The 21,870-nt window shown below is 40.9% G+C and overlaps 1 protein-coding gene across 4 annotated transcripts in view; it reads right to left on the bottom strand.

The window, feature by feature from the left end:
- Positions 1–21,870, bottom strand: part of elapor1 (endosome-lysosome associated apoptosis and autophagy regulator 1) — a 141,477-nt gene that overhangs the window by 114,704 nt on the left and 4,903 nt on the right. For 2 of the 4 annotated variants that reach the window (XM_063065483.1, XM_063065484.1), the window contains exon 1: positions 6,706–7,082. The exons of 1 other annotated variant lie outside the window; for it this stretch is intronic. In XM_063065483.1, coding sequence (XP_062921553.1) covers positions 6,706–6,807 — 102 coding nt within the window. In that variant the 5' untranslated portion in view covers positions 6,808–7,082. Of the gene's footprint in view, positions 1–6,705; positions 7,083–21,870 lie in introns of those variants that run through there. One more of the 4 variants, XM_063065482.1, reaches the window with a different exon arrangement.

Below are 21,870 nucleotides of genomic sequence, written 5' to 3'. Positions count from 1 at the left end.
ACAAATGCCCAAGAAAGTAATCTTCATTAATACAACTGCAATGAAAATCCTCATAGCAAAATCTGGACCAAATTTATTCTGCACGGTATTACAGATGAAGTACTGAAGAAGGTTGAGAGGTAGCAAGTTGCCTGCCTATACTCTTCAGGTGATCTTCAAAAATAGAAACAGTTATGTAATGAATAAGATAGTCAAAGTTTTGGGGTAAGACCCTTCTTCAGGACTGAGAAGGAAGGGGGAAAGATGCCAAAATTAAAAGGTTGGGGGTGGGGCGGGAGGGGGAAGGGGGCTAGCTGGAAGGTGATAGGGGAAGTCAGGTGGGTGGGAAAGGTAAAGGACTGGAGAAGAATTCATCTGATAGGAGAAAGCAAAGGAGGAGAGGACCCAGGGGGAAGTAAGAAGCAGGTGGAAAGAGGTGAAAGGCCAGAGTGGGAAACAGAGGAAGGGGATGGTTACTGATTACCAGAAGGGGAAATCAATATTCATCCCATCAGGTTGGAGTCTACCCAGGTGGAATATGAGGTGTTGCTCCTGCACCCGGAGGGTGGCCTCATCTTGGCACGAGGACATGGACCGACACGTTGGAACGGGAGTGGAAATCGGAATTAAAATGTTTGACCATTAGAAAGTCCCGCTTGTAGCAGACGGAGCAGAGGTGCTGGACCTGCCAAGTTCCTCCAGCATTTTGTATCTCTTGTTTTGGATTTCCAGCATCTGCAGACTTTCTCATATTTATCAGTTATATAATGTACCACTAGGAGAGAAGTCAGTTTCAATTTCATGAGCTATTTAGTGTAGTGTGGGGGCCATAGCGAAACTGAAAAGCATCTACCCATTTATTTACATATGTTCATGAATGATTTAGGCCCTATTAAGCCTAAAGTACACAAAACAAGACAAACTAACAGTAAGAGCAATGAGGACGTGTATGAGGCCTTATCAGACGCCTTGGATACACCCCTTCAACATCCAAGCTCAGAGAGTGGGAGGGCAGTTTTGAATAACCAATCTGAGAAACAATAGAAACAAAAAATCCAAATATTTTCTTGCAGTTCTGCAAGGGTTTAAAATCAATTGAGACAATCTATTCCCACACACACCCACAATAGCTTCGTAAACAACACATCATCTTACACTAATTTATTCCTCGTAGAGTCCAATAACTTTCATAACCAAAATTACTTGGGGAAAGAATTAGCTTATATACTCTTCTGGCATAAATCTAGAAATGCCATGTAATAATAACATCTCATCTCCAGCAACAGGCATTTACACTACGGGCCATTGTGGCTGAAGTCCAGTAGTTCTATTAGCTACACCTATTTCTACTCCGACTGATGTCTGAAAATTAAAATTCATATGGATTGGTTTTAGATTGTTGCTTATTGGCAAAGCCAGGATAGAAGTAGCTAAATATAACTTGCAGGTTGAGTCAGTTGTTAGGAAGGCAAATGCGATGCTAGCATTCATTTTGAGAGACCTAGAATTGAAAGCAAAGATGTAATGCTGGGACTTTATAAGGCATTGGTCAGACCACATTTTGAGTGCCATTGCTAAGATGGGATATGCTGGCATTACAGAAAGTCCAGAGGAGGTTTACAAGAGTAATCCCGGAATTGAAAGGGTTAACATTTGAGAAGCGATTGGTAGCTCTGGGCCTGAATTTACTGGAGTTTCGGAGAATCAGGGGATCTCATTGAAACCTACCAAACATCGAAAGGTCCAGATAGAATGGAAGTGGAGAGGATGTTTCCAAGTATTGGACCAGCCACAGAATAGAAGGACATCCCTTTAATGCAGAGATGAGGATGAATTTCTTTAGCCAGAGGGAGGTGATTCTGAGGAATTCATTGCCACATAGATGACTGTCGAGCTCAGTCATGATGTATGTTTAAACCAGAAGTTGATAGGTTCTTGATTAGTTAGGGCATCAAAGATTTCAGGGAAAAAGCAGGTGAATGGGGTTGAGAGAGAAAATAAATCAGCCATGATCGAATGGCAGAGCAGACTTGATGGACCAAATGGCCTAATTATACTCCTACATCTTATGGTCTTAACCTCCTCAACTCCAGGGAAAGCAGACCTTGCCTCTGCAGCAGCATCTCAATTTTACAATTATATTCAAATCCCTCCTTCTCTCTCTGTGATCTGCTACAATCCTACAAACACTACACATACACTGTTTTAGTTCCAGCTGTCTGCACATTCTCAGTTTCCTATGCTTTCCCTTATGCAACCATCTCCTTTGTTATGTGAGCCTTCAGCTATGGAATTCCACTCATCCTCCACCCACAAACTTCATTGATTCTGTATCTCTCCACAAGCCATCCCACCAAGAAAGGCAAGCCAACAGGAACACTGTCAGCTGCGGATTCTGCCGCAAACCACACACTATCCTAACATGGTAATATATCCCTTAATTAACACAGGATCCAAATCCTGAAAGTGCTTTCTCAACAACTCAACAACAGTATCTGTACCAGATGGACTGCAGCAGTTGAAGAGTGGAGCTCCTTGCCTTTCTTGATGAGCAAGAAACAGAGGCATTGCCAAAACTCTTGCCACATAAGTTAGTTAAAAAATATTATAGGTCACGAAGTAAAAGACTTCTTAATTTTGTTATATACATTTTCCATCGAGTCTGCTCTGCCATTTCATCATGGCTGATCCATTTTCTCTCATAACCCCAACCTCCTGCCTGTTCCCCATAACCTTTCGTACCCTGACTAATCAAGAACCTGTCAACCTCTGCCTTAAATATGCCCAATGGCATGGCCTCCACAGATTCACCACCCTACGGCTGAAGAAATCCCTCCTCATCTCTGTTCTAAAAGGTTATCCTTCTATTCTAAGGCTGTGCCTTCTGGTCCTAGACTCCCCCACTATTAGAAAAATCCTCTCCACACCCACTCTATCTAGGCGTTCAATAGGTTTCAATGAGGTTCCCCCCCCCCAACCATTCTTCTGAATTCCAGTGAGTACAGGCCCAGAGCCATCAAACGCTCCTCATACGATAACCCTTTAATTCCTAGAATAATTCCCATAAACTTCCTTTGAATCCTTTCCAATGTCAACACATAGTTTTTTAGATAAGGGGCTCAAAACTGCTCACAATACTCCGTGAGGCCTCACCAGTGCCTTATAAAGCCTCAGCATTACATTCTTGCTTTTATATTCTAGTCCTCTCAAAATGAATACAAACATTGCATTTGCTTCCTCACCACTGACTCAACCTGCAAATTAAGCTTTAGAGAATCCTGCATGGGGACTCACAAGTTCCTTTGCACCTTGGATTTTGAATTTTCTCCCCATTTAAGCCTAAGCTTTTATTCCTTCTACCAAATTGCATGACAAGACACTACCCAGCACTGTGTCCATGTGCCACTTACAGTATTTGTCCATTTTTCTAATCTGTCTAAGTCCTTCTGCAGCCTCCCTCCTTTCTAAACACTGATTGCCTCCCACTGCGTTTGTATAGTCTGCAAACTTAGTCAGAAAGCCATCAATTACATCATCCAAAACACTGACATATAATGTAAAAATAAGTTGTCCCAGCACTGGCCCCTGCGGAACACCACTAATTATCAGCAGCCAATCAGAAAAGGCTCCCTTTATTTCCACTCTTTGGATCCTGCCAATCATTCAATGCTTTTTTCTAGTGTGTCGCACCAGACAGTCAGCCATTCAATGCTATATCCATGCTAGTATCCTTCCTGTAATACCATGGACTCTTATCTTGTTACGCAGCCTCATGTGTGGCACTTTGTCAAAGTCCTTCTGAAAATATAAGGACACAACATCCACCGATCCTCCTTTGGTTGTCCTGCTTGTTACTTCTTCAAAGAATTCCAATAGACTTTTCAGGTAAGACTCTCCCAGAAGGAAACCATGATGAATTTGACCTCTTTTTTCATATCTCTCCAAGCGCCCCAAAACCAAATTGTTAATAATCTATTCCATCATCCTCCCAACCACCGAGGTGAGGCTAACTAGCCTATAATTTCTTTTCTTTTCTTTTGCCTCCCTCTGCTCTGGAAGAGCAGAGTGACATTTGCAATGTTCCGGTCCTTCAGAGCCATGCCAGAGTCTATTGATTCTTGAAAGATCATTACTAATGCCTCCACAATCTCTTTATCTACCTCTTTCAAAACTCTGGGGTGCAGTCCACCTGGTCCAGGTGACTTATCCACCTTCCAACCATTCAGCTTCCCAAGCACCTTCTCTCTATTAATAGCAACTGTACGCACTTCTGCCCCCAAACCTCCAGCATACTGCTAGTGTCTTCCACAGTGAAGACTGATGCAAACTACTTATTCAATTCATCTGCTATTTCCTTGTTCCCCATTACTCTCTCCAGCATCCTGATATTCCCCTTTACCTCTCTTTTATTCTTTATAGATCTGAAAAAAGCTTTTGTATCATGTTATTGGCCAGCTTATCTTTATATTTCATCTCTTCCCTGCTTATGCTTTTTTTTAAGTTGCTTTCATATATTTTTAAAAGTTTCCCAATCCTCTAATAAGTCTTTCAATAATTATGGTTAGTGACAAAGCTCATGATATTTTATATTGGGCATTTTGCTCTCCATTTTTGGATTAAAGATGAAAATTGAGGAAATATATTCCCGTCAAATATATTTTAAATTTCAACATTTAAAAAGTAGAGGAAATACTTCTATCAAAAATATCAATGCCTTATTGTGGACTATGAACTGCTACCTTCCTGTCAGCTTGATCTAATCTGGCTATTCTCCTCTGTCCTCTCTCATTAACAAGGCATTTTCATCCACAGAATTGCTGATCACTGGATATTTTTTGATTTTTGCACAATTCTCTATGAAGTCTTGAGACTATTGTGTATGAAATCCCCAGCAGGTCAGCAGTTTCTGAGATACTCAAACCACCCCATATGACACCAGCAATTGTTCCATGGTCAAAGTCACTTCAAACACATTTCCTTCCCCCACTCTGATGTTTGGTCTGAACAACAGCTGAACCTCTAGACTATATCTGTATGCTTTAATGCATTGAGTTGCTCCACATGATTGACTGATTAGATATTTGCATTAACGACCAGGTGTACCTAACAAAGTGGCCACTGAGTGTAGAGTATACTGCTAATCAAACTTGGCCAAAGAGTTGGGCTTTGATGACCATTATTCTAAAATAGGAAAGAGAGGTGAGGTTTAGGATAAGAATTCCAAAGCTTAATATATTGGCAGATATCAGTACTGACTTGATTAGATGCAAAGATTCTCAAGTTGAGAGTTTTACAGGCGTGTAGCCAGCTTGGAGACTGTAAGTTATTAAGCGCCATCAAATGAGATTTTTTGAATTGAAGTGTTGCTTAATCCAGGAGCAAACACAGGAGACTGGATGAACAGGACATGGTGCAGGACAGGGTGTTTCAGATGACTTCAGACTTAATCAAGGATTTAAGTGTAGAAGGAATAAAACCATGGAAGAGAACTTCAACAATTAAGCATCTAGGCATTTTTCTGGGGGGCGGGGGGATTCAAAAATAACTTGTATTGAAATATTTCTGATGAATAATTTTCATCCATTTAGATTGGGTCACAAATTAGTGTCCTATGGTCCTTAATGAAGTTGTAATTTGTTGATCATTCAAATATCACTTCTCATAATTTTACATTTTATTGATCTGTGCACTATCAAATATGATCAATAACTTTTAAAACAATATATTTATGTTTCTACAATCGGGTCCTTTCTCATGCTGAGACGGCTACAATTCTTCAGTAATTCTCCCGTACACCATCTGGTGGTTTACAATAACCAAGTGCTGTGCCTGAACTTTATGATATTGACAAGGGCTTCAACGTGTGCCAACAGGAACCTCTACTAAATCCTGAAGTATAAATTGTGGTTTGCGAAGGACACTTTCAAATCACACCCAATAGACTGTCAGATAACGCAGGGGAATCCAAAGAACACAAAAATTTGCTTTGTACGAAACGCTTTTGAAAACGGTGACTTTCAGCTACAGGATAGCAAACAACACGTATTGATTAAATACGACCTCACTCTATCAAGGTGTGTGTTGGGGGAGGGGGGAATAAAATTTGTACCATGCACCTAAAACGCCACAGTAATAATTACGCAAACAACAGGAATTCTGCAGATGCTGGAAATTCAAGCAACACACTTCAAAGTTGCTGGTGAACGCAGCAGGCCAGGCAGCATCTGTAGGAAGGATAGTCCTGACGAAGGGTCTCGGCCTGAAACGTCGACTGCACTTCTTCCTACAGATGCTGCCTGGCCTGCTGCGTTCACCAGCAACTTCGTTGTGTGTTACAGTAATAATTACATGTCTTTAATAATTCGCATAATAACTGATAAATAAAAATTAAACCTGCCATATGGAGAAATATCTGCGCCTTGCTTGGTCTATGGCCCAAGGTAAGTGAAGTATCCAAAAGACTTTTCTCTACAGCAAATTAAAGTCAATTGTAATATTTCAGGGAAAAATGCAATTATAATTTGCGCATTTCTAGCAAAGTGCCAAATTGTACAACAGTGTAGTTCTCTAAGCTTTCCAAATCGATACTTTCGTTTCCCAATAGCAGAATAAGATATTATTCATCCTCGGAAGCAATGCTACAGTGTATTGTAATTTCAGGCAGAAATTCGACATTATAAAGACGTGCACTACTAGCATATAATGCAGTATCAAAAATCACTTTACCTCTTTGCAGAGTGGAAGATTATTTGTCATGCTGAAATGAAAATTTGTTGCGAAAAGCAACGTAAGAGAGAAAATGCAAGAAGGCGCGGTGTTTCCATTCATGGCGAGGCAGATATGCGGGGTCGGTGGTGTCACATGCAGAGAAGCTGGCGTACTCTCTCACCCCGTTTCTCTCTCTGTTCCCTCTCGTGAACGCTCCTTTCTTTCTGCTTTGACAAAGTGCGAATACAATGAACTGGTTCTGCCGCCTGGCCTCTTTCCGTCAGTTCGCGGAAACTCACGGAAGTGCCCGAAACCTGGGACGGTGGTCTGACAAATGACAGGTGCGCCACCTTACAGCAAGTGAGAAGAATTCTTGATCACACAGGCCGCCTTCCTCACCATCCAAAATATGTAGCAAATTTGTGTTTCATGTTTGAAATAAGCTTGCAACGCCTTCCTCTGGCGTAAACTATTGTTGCATTACATCATTTCATGTTACAGGTGCACACAAAGGTGAAATAACAATTGAATGTTTTGAACCTAAAGAATTCGACGTTCTATACTTTAAATAATTCACGTTCCAGGCAATAAATCTAAACTGGCCACAAATGAAGTTCTATTTCAATTCCAAACGAAGCAAGCAGAAAACTAAACAGCCCCCGGTGCTATAGTTACAGAACGTTGTGCCATAGGGAGCTCAAGGGGGAAAAAACTGGAGCTATTCGGACAGAATTCCACAGAAAAAATTCAAACTCAGTCGAATATATCACATTCGGATTATTCTTGTTCACAGGATGGACAGCGTTATTGCCCATCCTTAATTGCCCCTTTAACCTAAGCAGCTTTTTAAGGAAGTGTCCACCTCATTCTTTTAAAATGAGAATTCGACGTCAAACAAAACATTTTCTTCTCTGGGAGGGTTTATTTTCCACTTATTCAGTAGATGTCAATATTAGAAGACTAACATTTATTGCCCATGAGCAAATGAACTGTAGTTATTATAGCTGATAGTTAATCACACAGTTTTAACATTTGAGTTGAAGAAGTTGACTTTGGTTTTCCTTGATATGACTCTGGATGTCCACACTTTCTTCAAGATGGCCTTGAAGAAAACTACTCTGGCCTTGTTAATCCTGGCTTTGACATTCCACCATATATACTCACAATGCTTCCAAGATAGACAAAGGAAGTCACTTCTTCCAGGTTAGTATTACTCACCACTGCAGTGAATGCTATAGAGATAGTGCAGAGGAGATTTACAAGGATGTTGCCTGGATTGGAGGGCATACCTTATGAGAATATCTTTTCTCCTTGGAGCGACGGAGGATGAGAGGTGACCTGACAGAGGTGTATAAAATGATGAGGGGCATTGATCATGTGGAAAGCCAGAGGGTTTTTCCTAGGGCTGACACGAGGGGGCATAGTTTTAAGCTGCTTGGAAATAGGTGCTGAGTGGGTGTCGGGGGTAAGTTTTTCACACAGAGAGTGTGGTGCGTGGAATGCACTGTCGGTGGCAGTGGTAGAAGCGGATACAATAGCGTCTTTTAAAAGCCTCTTAGACAGGTACATGGAGCTTAGAAAAATAGAGGGCTATGCACGAGGGAAATTCTAGGCAGTCTCTAGAGTAAGTTACATGATCAGCATAAAATTGTGGGCCGAAGGGCCTGTAATGTGCTGTGTTTCTATATTCTATCGCTAAAGGTCTATAGCAGTTTACCTTCATCACTTTCATTTTATCTACATTTGGTCTTCGACACAGCATGGTGGAGTTAGTGGTCAAGGCCCTACAAGAACTGCAGACTTTCATTGACCAGTGCCTGAAAAGAATCCTAAACATCAGATGAACTGACAAAGTAATGGACCAGACACCATGGGAAACACCAAACAGGAATCTGTACAGATACAAATATGCAAACAGGAATGGAGTGGATTGGTCACACCTGTGGAAGCCAAACAACATCTCCAGGTAGGCATTAAAATGGAATCCCCAAGGAAAGAGGGAAAAGGTTCGTCCAAAAAACACGTGGAAGAGAGGTATCAAGGCTGAAATTAGATGATGGGGACACTCCTGGTCCATCATCGAGAAAATGGGTCAGAACAAAGGATGATAGAAACAGGAGGTCATCGATGGTCTGTGCTCCACTGGAAGCTAAGGGTCCAAGAAGAAGAAGAGGAGGTTAATCACACCGGTGAACCAAGATTCAGACAGGTGTTTTAATGGTAAACCAGTAGTGACACCAGCATTTCATTCCAGAACTTACATTCCCCTCCTGCATTGTTTGGTTCCCTTGATTGTCTGGCCCCACTGTAAGTTGACCACTATGTCACTGTACCTCTGTGGCTGGTGGTTTCTAACCATCGAGCTCACCAATGCCTCTATTTCTTAAAGAGGCTAAAGAAATTTGGCATGTCCCCATCGACCCTTACTACTTTGTATCAATGCACCATAGAAAGCAACTGATCTGGATGCATCAGGGCTTGTTTTGGAAACTGCTTGCTTTCAGTGACTGTAAGAAACTGAAGAGTTGTGGACGCAGCTCGGAACATCACAGAAACGAACCTCTCCTACATGGACTCTGTCTATACTTCTTGCTGCCTCGGTAAAACAGCCATCATAATCAAAGACACCACTCACTCCCAACATTCACTCTGCTCCTGTTTCCCATCAGGCAGAAGACGCAAAAGCCTGAAAGCACTCACTTGTAATTATTTGATCTATATGAACAGTATGCAAGACAAGCCTATCACTTTACCTAGGTATGTGTGATAAAAGTAAATTAATTCCAATTCCAATTCCATGGCTTCATGACCATTGTTAGTTAGCATTTCTTTTAAAGTCTGGATTTATTTAATAACTTTTTTTTATGCACAGTAGCATCGTGGTTAGCACAACGCTTTACCGTTGCTGTCAGTAAAGAGTTTGCACGTTCTCGCCGTGACCATGTGGGTTTCCTCCAGGTGCTTCAGTTTCCTCTGAGAGCCCAAAGATGATAGGCTAATTATCATTGTAAATTGTCCCATGATTAGAACATAAAACATAGAACACTACAGCATAGGAGCAGGTCATTCGGCTGACAATGTTGTGCTAAAAAAAAATTTTAAAACCCAAACACTAATCCTTTCTGCCTACACCATGTCCATATCCCTCCATCTTCATTACAGCCATGTGCCTATCCAAACTTCTCTTAAAAGTCTCTAATATAATTGCCTCTGTCACCACACCAGTTAGTGCATTCCAGACATCCACGACTCTCTGAGTAAAAGAAAACTTACTCCTCATGCTCCCTTTGAACTTAACCCCCTCAGCTTCAATGCATGCCCTCTGTAATTAGACATTTCAACCCTGGGAAACTGATACTCTCTTTCCGCTCTATCTATGCCTCTGATAATCTTGTAAACCTCTATCAGATCTCTTCTCAGCCTCCAGCACTCCAGAGAAAACAACCCAAGTTTATCCAACCTCTTATGATAGCACATGCCCTCTAAACTAGGCAGCATCCCGGTAAACCTCTTCTGCATCCTCTCCATAGCCTCAGCATCCTTCCTATAGTGGGGTAACCAGAACTGTACGTACTACCCCAGATGTGGCTTAACCAGAGTTTTATAAAGTTGCAACATAACTGCCCGACTTTTAAACTCAGTGCCTCGACTAATAAAAATAAACATTCCATAAGCCTTCTTGACAACCATTAGGCTAGTATTAAATTGGGGGATTGCTGGGCGCTGTGGCTCAAAGGACTGGGAGGGCTTATTCCACTCTGCATGTCAATAAACAAACAAATAAATAAATATAATAATTTCCACAGCTTTAGCACTAGGATTTGAACTCCATACAATACTTCAATTAGAGAGAAAACTCAAAACTGCATCACAATAATGTATGGATGCAGTACTGTGAAAATACTAAATCAAACTACCCTAGTTATCACTAATAATGGAATCAGATTGATATAGACTGCAGTGTAATACTGGTCTATAGAGGCTTGGCCAAGGAGTTGGGATTTAAGGAAATTCTTACATAAGGAATAGCAGCATCTCTTGTGACTAAAGGCATGCCCACCAATAGACTGAAGAGTCTGGAATTCACAAGAAGCTGGAATTGAAGGAATGTTGAGCTGTCATAGGGTTTAGAAATGGAGAAGGTTACAGGGAATCAATGAGGCAAAACCATAATGAGTTCTGAACATGGGAATGAGTCTGTTAGATTAGGTGGGTATGTTAGCATAGTGATAAAGTCAGTAGACTGGTAAGTCAGAGACCCATATCAATGATATAGACATACAGCAAAAAAGGCCCTTCTGTTCATCATGTCTACGCTAACTATCAAGTACCAATCCCATTTGCCCTGGTCTGCTTTCCAGTTTGAGTGCTCTTAAATGTAGTAAGAGCATCTGCCTCCACTATTTCCCCAGGCATTGCAATCCAGAGTGAAACCATCATTTGGGTGAATAATTTCTTCCTCCAACTCCCTGTTACCCCTCACCTAAACCTCTTCCCTCTGGTCTTGGACACCTCTCTGCAATGTGGAAAATTCTTACTATTACCCTATAATAATTCTGCATATCTTTGTCAAGCCCCAGTCAGCTTCTTCAATCGAGGAAACATGCCCCATTTGTCCAATATTTCCCCATAACTTAAATATACTGTTGCCCAGCACACATGTACACCCTGTCTAAATGTCCTGCAAATCCCCCACCCCCAGCTTCCCAACTCACAGGCAAACTTGCATCCAGCACTGGTTTAATCTTTTATTGCTGCCTTTGTACATATTTATATGACTACTTGTTGTATTATAATAGGGCCAGTGGTATTATACTGTCTTACATAAACATGCAGCTTGCACTTCATGTCAACCTGTCAATCTTCAGGCCATGCCACTCTAGGAGATGTGCTAATTTTCTTCTCTGAGTGTGTGTGCTGGACCATAACGAAATGTGCTTTAGCCCCAGAGGAACAATGTTTCATTTGACAGTATACATGTATATGGTCGAATGACAATAAACTTGAAATTGAACTTGAATATACCATCCCAGACAATACCCTGGTGAACCCACTCTGGCGATATGGGGTGAAGAGTTCAAAGCCAGGCACTATATAAACTTAGCTTAATAAATCAATGTGTTAAGTGTCTAATATTAGTAAAAGTAAACAGTGAACACCGGATTGATGTTTTGAAACCTATCTGATTCACAAATACCTTTAGGAAAGGAATCCTGTCTCCTTATTAGGTCTGGTCAATTTGCAGATCCATAGCAATGTGGTTGACTTTAATTGCTTTCTTTATAGGTTGGCAAGCTGCTCTGTTCTCCCTTCTGGTAAAGGATTGTAGGGGTTCAAAGAGGTTGTCAACATTCCAAACGGCAGATAGAGATAGGCAAGATATTCTGGTTTTGTTAGTGAAGCACACATCTTCCGAATGATCAAATAAAAATAGCAAACCAAGTGTTAATGCAGGTCACACACATAAAAGTTGTTAGTGAACGCAGCAGGCCAGGCAGCATCTCTAGGAAGAGGTACAGTCTACGTTTCGGACTGTACCTCTTCCTAGAGATGCTGCCTGGCCTGCTGCGTTCACCAGCAACTTTTATGTGTGTTGCTTGAATTTCCAGCATCTGCAGAATTCCTGTTGTTTGTGTTAATGCAGGTCAATGTTTATACATAAGTGAACATTTGTTTGCTCTGTGAAACACGTCTTTATATTTATGGTTTTGGGGTTGTTGTGAGTGAGAGGCCAGGCAGAAGAGATAATTGAAATGGACAACGCTGAAGCTGACAAAGCCATGGTTCGGTAGATCAATCAATTGTTATTACAATGAAGTGGCAAGAATTCTGTTCATACTAGAACTAGGATACCACATTCAATTCTCATCACAGAGAGGCAACCAAATTGCTGGACACTTCAACAGCCAACATGGATGATCCTTAAAGTTACAGGATTAAATTATGGAGAAAGATTTAAGAAAAGTCCTGTTACGGTTTAAAAATAACAGCAGAAGAATAGACGTGACAAGGTGTACTGAATATTAAAAATACAGTGGGTTAATGGAAATCACTGTTTCTGACTGCGTATTCTGACTAAATTTTGACTAGTAAACGAAAGGCAAATCACAAACATGAGAAAATCTTCAGATACTGATAATCCAAAGCAAGACACACAAAATGCTGGAAGAACTCAGCAGGCCAGGCAGCATCTATGGATAAGAGTAAACAGTCAGCGTTTTGGGCCAAGACCCTTTATCAGGACTGGAAAGAAAGAGGAGAAGTCAGAGTAACTAAAGACAAATGTCAGGAAGCATTTATTTACAGTATATAAAATATCATTCATTCATGGGGTATTTTCTAAAATTGGCTTGTGTGGGGCAGTCTCTGAGATCAGGCAGGTGGCAGTTAGATATTACTGTCCAAAGACTTTAGATGATGTGGAAGGATGTGTTGGATCGGCCTAATTATTTATCTTATCTAAAGCACGTGATCTTGCCATTATCTTATTACTTTACACAATTGATGCTGCATTTTCTGAAATTTTGCAAGGATAGAAATTTGCTATCAATTGTTTGTAGTAAATGTGAATTTGATTCATCATAGAGTCATACAGCACAGTAAAGGCACTTTGACCAGCCACATACTGTATAGGCCAACCTTTTTGTCTACTCATGATAGTCGCTGCACATATTTCTCCACTTCTGAAATTTGGTTCAAATGAAATCAAAATCCAGGTCTATACCAGGAAGTATAACACAGAATATTCTCTTCATTGTAAAATTATGTAAGGAAACTCACATTTTGCGTAAAGAGAGAATGAAGATGGAAGCAAGTGAGAGAGAAAAAAGAGAAAGAAGATAAATCTTAAATCCTTTTTAATTTTGTTATAATATCTAACGATAATCACATTTTAAGGGGACAATTCCAAACCTTTTCTTCTATATTTTATGCTTATCCAGAGCTAAGCATTGAACTTTAGCTTCCAAATATGGATTTCAATGCTGTGTCTCCGAGCAAGTTGCCATTATTGTCAACTCTCTTCTGTTCTTATGAACTACACTCAGCGGCCACTTTATTAGTTGTACCTATGCACCTGCTTGTTAATGCAAATATCTAATCGGCCAATCACGTGGCAGCAACTCAATGCACAGGTGGTCAAGAGCTTCAGTTGTTGTTCAGACCAGACATCAGGATGGGGAGGAAAGGTGACTTTCATAGCAGAATAATTGTAGGTGTCAGAGGTGGTGCTTTGAGTAACTCAGAAACTGTTGATCCCCTGGGATTTTCACGCACACCTGTGTCGTAGTGGAAAATGGTTTGAGAAATGAAAAGCATCCAGTGAGTGGCAGTTCTGTGGGTAAAAAATGCCTTGCTAATGACAGAGGTCAGAGGAGAATGACCAGACTGGTTCAGGCTGCCAGAAAGGCGACAATAACTCAAAAAAACAAAAGTTACAACAGTGGCGTGCAGAAGAGCATTTCTGAACACAAGCGCATCCAGACTTGAAGTGGGTGGGATACAGCAGCAGAAGACCACAAACATCCACCCAGTGGTTACTCTATTGAGTACAAGAAGTACCTAATAAAATGGCCACTGAGTGTAAGTATATTTAGAAGTGAACTGGGTCATTCATCCAAACTTCATAAATAGATTACACATTTAGGTCAGAGCCTACCTTTACATGACATCACATGCATAAAGCTTTTACTGGAACAGTTATTGTTAATCTGTATCAAGCATTGAGGCCAAATTGCCATGAGAGCTAATGGTTAATCTGAATAAACCTGATTCAGCCACGAATGAAATCTAGAACATTGTGTTAGCTTAATAACAAATGTGATAGAGCTTGTGGCTGGTCAAGGAGCATCATAACATAGTTAGTTAGTTACTCTCTGTGAAAATAGCATCACAACATATGCTGCAAATAAACATTAGGATTTATGCACTGCTAGATTATCAAAACCAAACTTCAGTCATAACATTTAAATTAATCTACCACTCTGTTATTAATCTTCCAAATTAAATGGGATTGTGAGTTAGTTACAACACACATAAAAGTTGCTGGTGAACACAGCAGGCCAGGCAGCATCTCTAGGAAGAGGTACAGTCAACATTTTGGGCCGAGACCCTTCGTCAGGACCCACCCGTACTGACGAAGGGTCTCGGCCCGAAACGTCGACTGCACGTCTTTCTAGAGATGCTGCCTGGCCTGCTGCGTTCACCAGCAACTTTTATGTCTGTTACTTGAAATTCCAGTATCTGCAGATTTCCTCGTGTTTGTGAGTTAGTTATTTAGTTCTGACCAAAAACTTGTTTATTTTTCTTATTCACCACTTTGTTAATAACTTTTTGCTATGATAGATGACTTGACTGATTGCAAAATCACTGAGCATAATTGTATCAGTCATTATAGTGATACTGCAAATTAAGATTTCTATTTGCAAATTTCAGTTTAAGGAATTTAAAAAGAAAAAGCAACATTAGGAACTCTAGCTCTTCTTTCAGTTAGTCCTGACGAAGGGTCTCGGCCCAAAATGTCGACTGTACCTCTTCCTAGAGATGCTGCCTGGCCTGCTGCGTTCACCAGCAACTTTTATGTGTGTTATTAGGAACTCTGCTCTTTCTACTGGTCCCTAGCTCAGGGTGCATGAGCCCCTTGGAAGAGCTATCAAAGTTACAGAGAGTTTTGTGGCTTTAACTATAGGGTATTTTAGAAGTTTAAAAAATCATTAAAACAGTGGAAGTAAATATACACTTGCTATGCTCAATCAAATGGCCATAGAGATCCCAAAAAGGAGCAAATCATGACATCATCAGTTGTTTATGACGGAACAGGAGAAGTATTTTAATAAATATGAGCAAAATGGTTGGGAACCAATCTGCTAAACAGATTAACATGATGAAAGATAACGTTCCATAATTTGACACCAGTGATAAAGAAAGGGTATGCTCCACTGGCCTTGAAGGAAGATCCCAAGGAAACCCTTTGATCTCCCTGCTGAGATCAGAGGATTTTTTCTTTTGGTTTGCCGTCATCAGATGCCATTTCTGGAGGATTACTGAGAAACAAAACCCATTAAGTAACTCATAACAACCTATCAGGAAGCAAATAAAACATAATTTTCAATTGTTTTTAAGTCTTATAAAGAACGCCAGATGAAGAATGGGACATATAATGTACTGCACAGGGGATGAAGATAGACGCTGAAGAATGATAAGCAAAATGTTTAAAAAGCAAAAATAAATTTAGAATTATTTATACTTTTATTCATCCATATGAGGAAATAACATTCCCAACCCTATTCACAGCTCAATAGATAGCTAAGGATTACTTACAGTTTTGTATGCAAATAAAATATCACTTGGGCCTCAAAACTTAAAACAGAAGATTTTCAGGGATTTTACATCAGTTGAATTGACTTTATTACTTACATCCTTCTTAACGTGAGGAGTAAAAATCTTCACATTACATCTCTATCTAAATGTGTAGTTTATAGTAAATAGCATGTACAACAGGACAGTAAATATAACATAGAAATACATTTGTATCAGCATGAATTAATCAGTCTGATGGCCTGGTGGAAGAAGTTGTTCGGGAGCCTGTTGGTCCTGGCTTTTATGCTGCGTACCGTTTGCTGGATGGTAGCAGCTGGAACAGTTTGTAGTTGGGGTGACACAGGTCCCCAATGATCCTCCGGGCCCTTTTTACACACCTGTCTTTGTAAATATCCTGAATAGTGGGAAGCAACTGTGGCAAAGCCTGCCGTTCCAGGATTGGCCTCAATAGCCACAGTCAACGCTGCTCGACAAACCAGTGACTACCAGAGGCGCAGTACCCTTGGTCGACCACACACACACACACACACACCATACACACACACACACACACACACACACACACACACACACACATACACACACACACACCATACACACACACACACACACACACACACACACACACACACACACACACACACACACACACACACCATACACACACACACACACACACACACACACACACACACACACACACACACACACACACACACCATACACACACACACACCATACACACACACACACACACACACACACACACACACACACACACACACACACACACACACCATACACACACACACACACACACACACACACACACACCCCACACACACACACACACACACACACCATACACACCACACACACACACACACACACACACACACACACCATACACACACACACACACACACACACACACACACACCATACACACACACACACACACACACACCATACACACACCATACACACACACACACACACACCATACACACACACCATACACACACACACACACATACACACACACACACACACACACACCATACACACACACACACACACACACACACACCACACACACACACACACACCACACACACCATACACACACACACACACACACACACACACACCATACACACACACACCACACACACCATACACACACACACACACACACACACACACACACACATACACACACACACACACACACACACACACACACACACCATACACACACACACCATACACACACACACACACACACACACCATACACACACACACACACACACACACCATACACACACACACACACACACACACACACACACCATACACACACACACACACACACACATACACACACACACACACACACACACACACACACACCATACACACACACACACACACACACACACCATACACACACACACACACACACACACACACACACACACACACACACACACACACACACACACACACACACACACACACCACACACACACACACCATACACACACACACACACACACCATACACACACACACACACACACACCCCACACACACACACCATACACACACACACACACCACACACACACACACACACCATACACACACACACACACACACACACCACACACACACACACACACCATACACACACACACACACACACACACACACACACACACACACACACACACACACACCACACACACACACACACACACACACACACACACACACACACACACACACACACACACACCATACACACACACACACACCACACACACACACACACACACACACACACACACACCCCACACACACACACACACACAGATGCGCTGGGCTGACTGCACCATTCTTTGCAGAGTCCTGCAATTGGGGGATGTACAATTTTTGTCTACAAGCAGCTTAATTTCAAGTAAGGTAATTTAATTTTTTTTTGCCATGGAGAATGCCGCAAACACTACAGCCTACAGAGGAGGCCTGAACCCTTTGTGTTAAACAACATATGCACAGAAATTCTCGTTTTAGTATCAATTTGCATGGCAGTAATGCTGGTAGTTTGAGAGTCCTAATTATAGAGCATAGATAGAAGGCCCTTCAGCATCCATGCCCATGCTGACCAACAAGTACCCATCTATTCTAATCCCACTTATCAGTGATTCAAGTATTTGTTCACGTTCCAAGTTCAGGTTCATTGTCCTCCAACTGTACATACATTCAACCTAATGAAACAACGTTCCTCCAGAACACAGCCCACCCACAAAAAAAAAATCACATACTGCTTATAAAACACAATATTACCATAAATAGTTAATAAAATATAATTCAAAAATGCATGTAGTGCGCAGCACAGGTGAACAGTAAACAGTAAACTCCTAGTGATGAGTGGTAGGGTTTTCATTCGCCTTACAGCCTAAGGGCAGAAGCTGTTACTGAGTCTAGCTTCCTGGTCCTCATGCTCCTGCACCTCCTTCCTGATAGTAGTGGGTCAAAGAAATTGTGGGATGGATGGTAGGGATCCTCAACAATGTTTCGGGCCCTTCGTCTTCAGCGCTCCCAGTAAATATCACAAGTGCCTAGATACTTACTAAAATGCAGGGGATTCTAGTTCATTGGGCCATCGGTTAATTGGGGCAGCCATTCATTTCACAACTCGTAAAGAACGAAAACTAAACTGAGAAAATAGCCGGGATTCCCTTCACTAATTTGTGACACGATGCCACTGAACTGGGGTAGGAGACTTTACCCAAAAATTTCTAACTAGCGTCAGTCGTGTGCACTTGCGTAGCCATGGGACACTACTCCATGCTTAGAGCAATCAGTTTTTAAATAGCGTGTGTTTGTGTTCAAAAAGCAGTGATTTTTGTCACTGATCATTGGCGAGAAATAAGCAGTAAGACAATTCAGATCTGTTTTGCTCAGTGTAGTTTCAAACTTTCAGGCTCAGAAATGGCCGGGAATGAAAGTGAAATGATTTCACTACTTCAACAAGTTAGGAATTACAAAAGTATCGACAACCATCTTAAATGTTACAACGGAAATGAGTATTTGGAGGATCCAGTCGTCTAAAACATTGTATGAAGGCAGTCCATTTTCTGCACTAGGTGTCTCCTGATTTTATTCAATTACAGTCAATCAAAAGAGCACAGCAGATGAATACCTCCATCACTAACTATTAGGAACTAATACAGTTTTATGGTACTGTAGAGGTAGTAGTAGTGTTCTACCTTGTTCTGAATTTCATTTAAATATATAAATAGTTATTCAGTTAAAAAGTACTTTATCTTTTTATTCCTTTTAACTATTTCCATGACATTTTGGTTAATTGGGGCAGCCGCTTGATTAGGCCGAAATCTGCTGGTCCTGATGTGTCCCAATTAACCAGAATCCACTGTATTGTGCAAGTCTCTGCATTCTGAGTGCACTTCAACCAAGATCTGAGCTAAGGGATTCTTCCTCTTATCTCCCTAAACCTCTTACTCCTTAAACTTCTGTCAAGAGAAAGAGTTTACTATTGTCCATGCAATTGTTTACAATTCTATCAGGACTCCATCAGCCTTCTCTGTTGCAAGGATAATAATTCAAGCCTATCCAGTCTTTTCTGACAAATGAAATACTTTATCCCAGGCAAAATCATGGTGAATTTCCTTTGCATTGTCTCCAGCACAATCATGTCTGTTCTCTACTGCAGCAACTAAGATGTCCCAAGATATTCCAGAATTGGCCTCAAAAAGATTTATAAAGCTGTGCCATAACAACCCAGCTCTTATATTCATTCTATATGCCTGCTTTACAAACCTATTTATGTGTGCTGCCACCTTCTGGGATCTTTGGATTTATATACTAAAGTGCCTTTGTTCGTCAACACTTCAAAGGGCCCCATCATTCACAGTATATGTCTATCCTAGTTTGATTTCTCAAACCACATCACTTTGCACTTATCAGGATTAAATTCTATCTATCATTACACTATCATTACAATCTATCAGTTGATATAGTCTAAAACTATCCTCTTCACTATCCACAACTCCAATAATGTTTATGTCATCAGCAAAGCTTTTAATCATACCTTCTGCATTAATCGTATCTCCTGTAGTTATTTATCCCTATTGCAGGGGTCCCCAACCCTTTTTGCACCACAGTCCGATTTAATATTGACAATATTCTTGCAGACCGGCTGATCGGGGGGAGGGCGGGGTGTTCAAGTAGGATTAAACTCACCTCAACATGTCTTTTACTTTCTTACTCCCAAATAAGGGACAAAAGTAGCAGTCAAATCCCGGGACACTTTACCCCAGGAAAGACTACCATGACCATGAAGCCTTGCGCAGGCACCTGTGTGCATATGCGTGACGTGTGCATGTGATGTGCGCATGCGCGTACGTGCCGATTTTTCCCCCCACTAATCGGTTTTACTTTCATCTTCCCGACTATGCTGTACATACATTATTTCTACTTTATATATGCTGTGTATTTATCATATCACTCCTGCTTTTACTTTATGTTAGTATTATTTATTTTCAGTTTTATGTGTTACCTGTATTTGGTATGATTTGTTAGGTTATTTTTTGGGTCTGGGAACGCTCAAAAATTTTTCCCATCTAAATTAATGGTAATTGTTTCTTCGCTTCACGCCATTTCGGCACGAGAGGTTTCATAGGAATGCTCTAACTTAGCAGGGGAAATACAGGACAAACCAATTTAGCCCAATATACAGGATATCCCGGCAAATACGGGACAGTTGGCAACCCTATGTTCAAGTTCAACAGTGCATGACAGGGAATGAGGAAAGGTGCAGCTGACTCATATCATTTCCTCGGGGCCCCGTAGCACATGCTTTGCAGCCCAGTACTGGTCCGCGGCCCTGTGGTTGGGGACCACTGCCCTATTGTATACACTACTATTCCAATTATATAACCAATCCACCACCAAGGTCTCCTCTCTCCTATTACCAAGTCAGTTTTTAATTCCATTAGCATCCAATTTGCCAACTCATTTTGCAGTCATGTGAATTATAGAATTATGCAAAATGTAAGCCGTACCCACAAAATACTTCTTAATGCAATCTTCTCTGACAACACAATAAACTGCAGTTCATTGATGTGAACTGTTCAAGAGCCAGACTTTTAAAATGTCTTGTACATTGTACTCCTGAACCAGTAGCCATTTATGAGATAGCTACTAATAAATCAATTAAAGCAGACAGAAGAAGGCCCTATGTCTGGAGTAAAAGTCGACTACAAACTGGTGTGCCCGTCACTGATAGTATGAAGGCCGTAGGGAAAGGCACATGAGTAAGAAAGTAATACATTCAAATTAAGTTTGATGATTAAAGTGGAAGAACTGCTTGTCAGGAACATAAAAAACCAGCACAGACCAGTTGGATTGAATAGCCTGTTCCTGTTTTGTGAACCTTATGTAACCGCAGTTAGTTCCTCTTAACCACTGGGTTCCTTTTATTTAATTAATCAAATTGGAATTCAAAGCATTTTATCTACCTTCAATATGTGAGCCCCTTTTGACTAATGAATATGCATATTGCACATCAATTAAGCAGGTGAATCATTTGCAATTCTATTTTATAAAATGTTGTCCCATCTACTGAGTTTTATTTATGGATATTATGATGTCTGTCATGCAGACATAACAACAGGATGTTCCATTTTCAATGTTCACTAAGATATTTACACATACAACTTACATAACAGTCATAAGACAGTGGCTTTTTTTTAGCAGTATTGTATTGGCACACACCACAGTCAGTGTTAATCCATGAAGAACTACTTTTCTATTAAAACTGAAACTAAGACAGAAGTA

The sequence above is a fragment of the Mobula hypostoma genome, chromosome 13, assembly GCF_963921235.1.
Source record: "Mobula hypostoma chromosome 13, sMobHyp1.1, whole genome shotgun sequence".
In the NCBI taxonomy this organism is placed as follows: Eukaryota; Metazoa; Chordata; class Chondrichthyes; order Myliobatiformes; family Myliobatidae; genus Mobula; species Mobula hypostoma.
The sequence above is the reverse complement of the archived record's forward strand: the minus strand, read 5'-3'. Positions and strand labels throughout refer to the sequence as shown.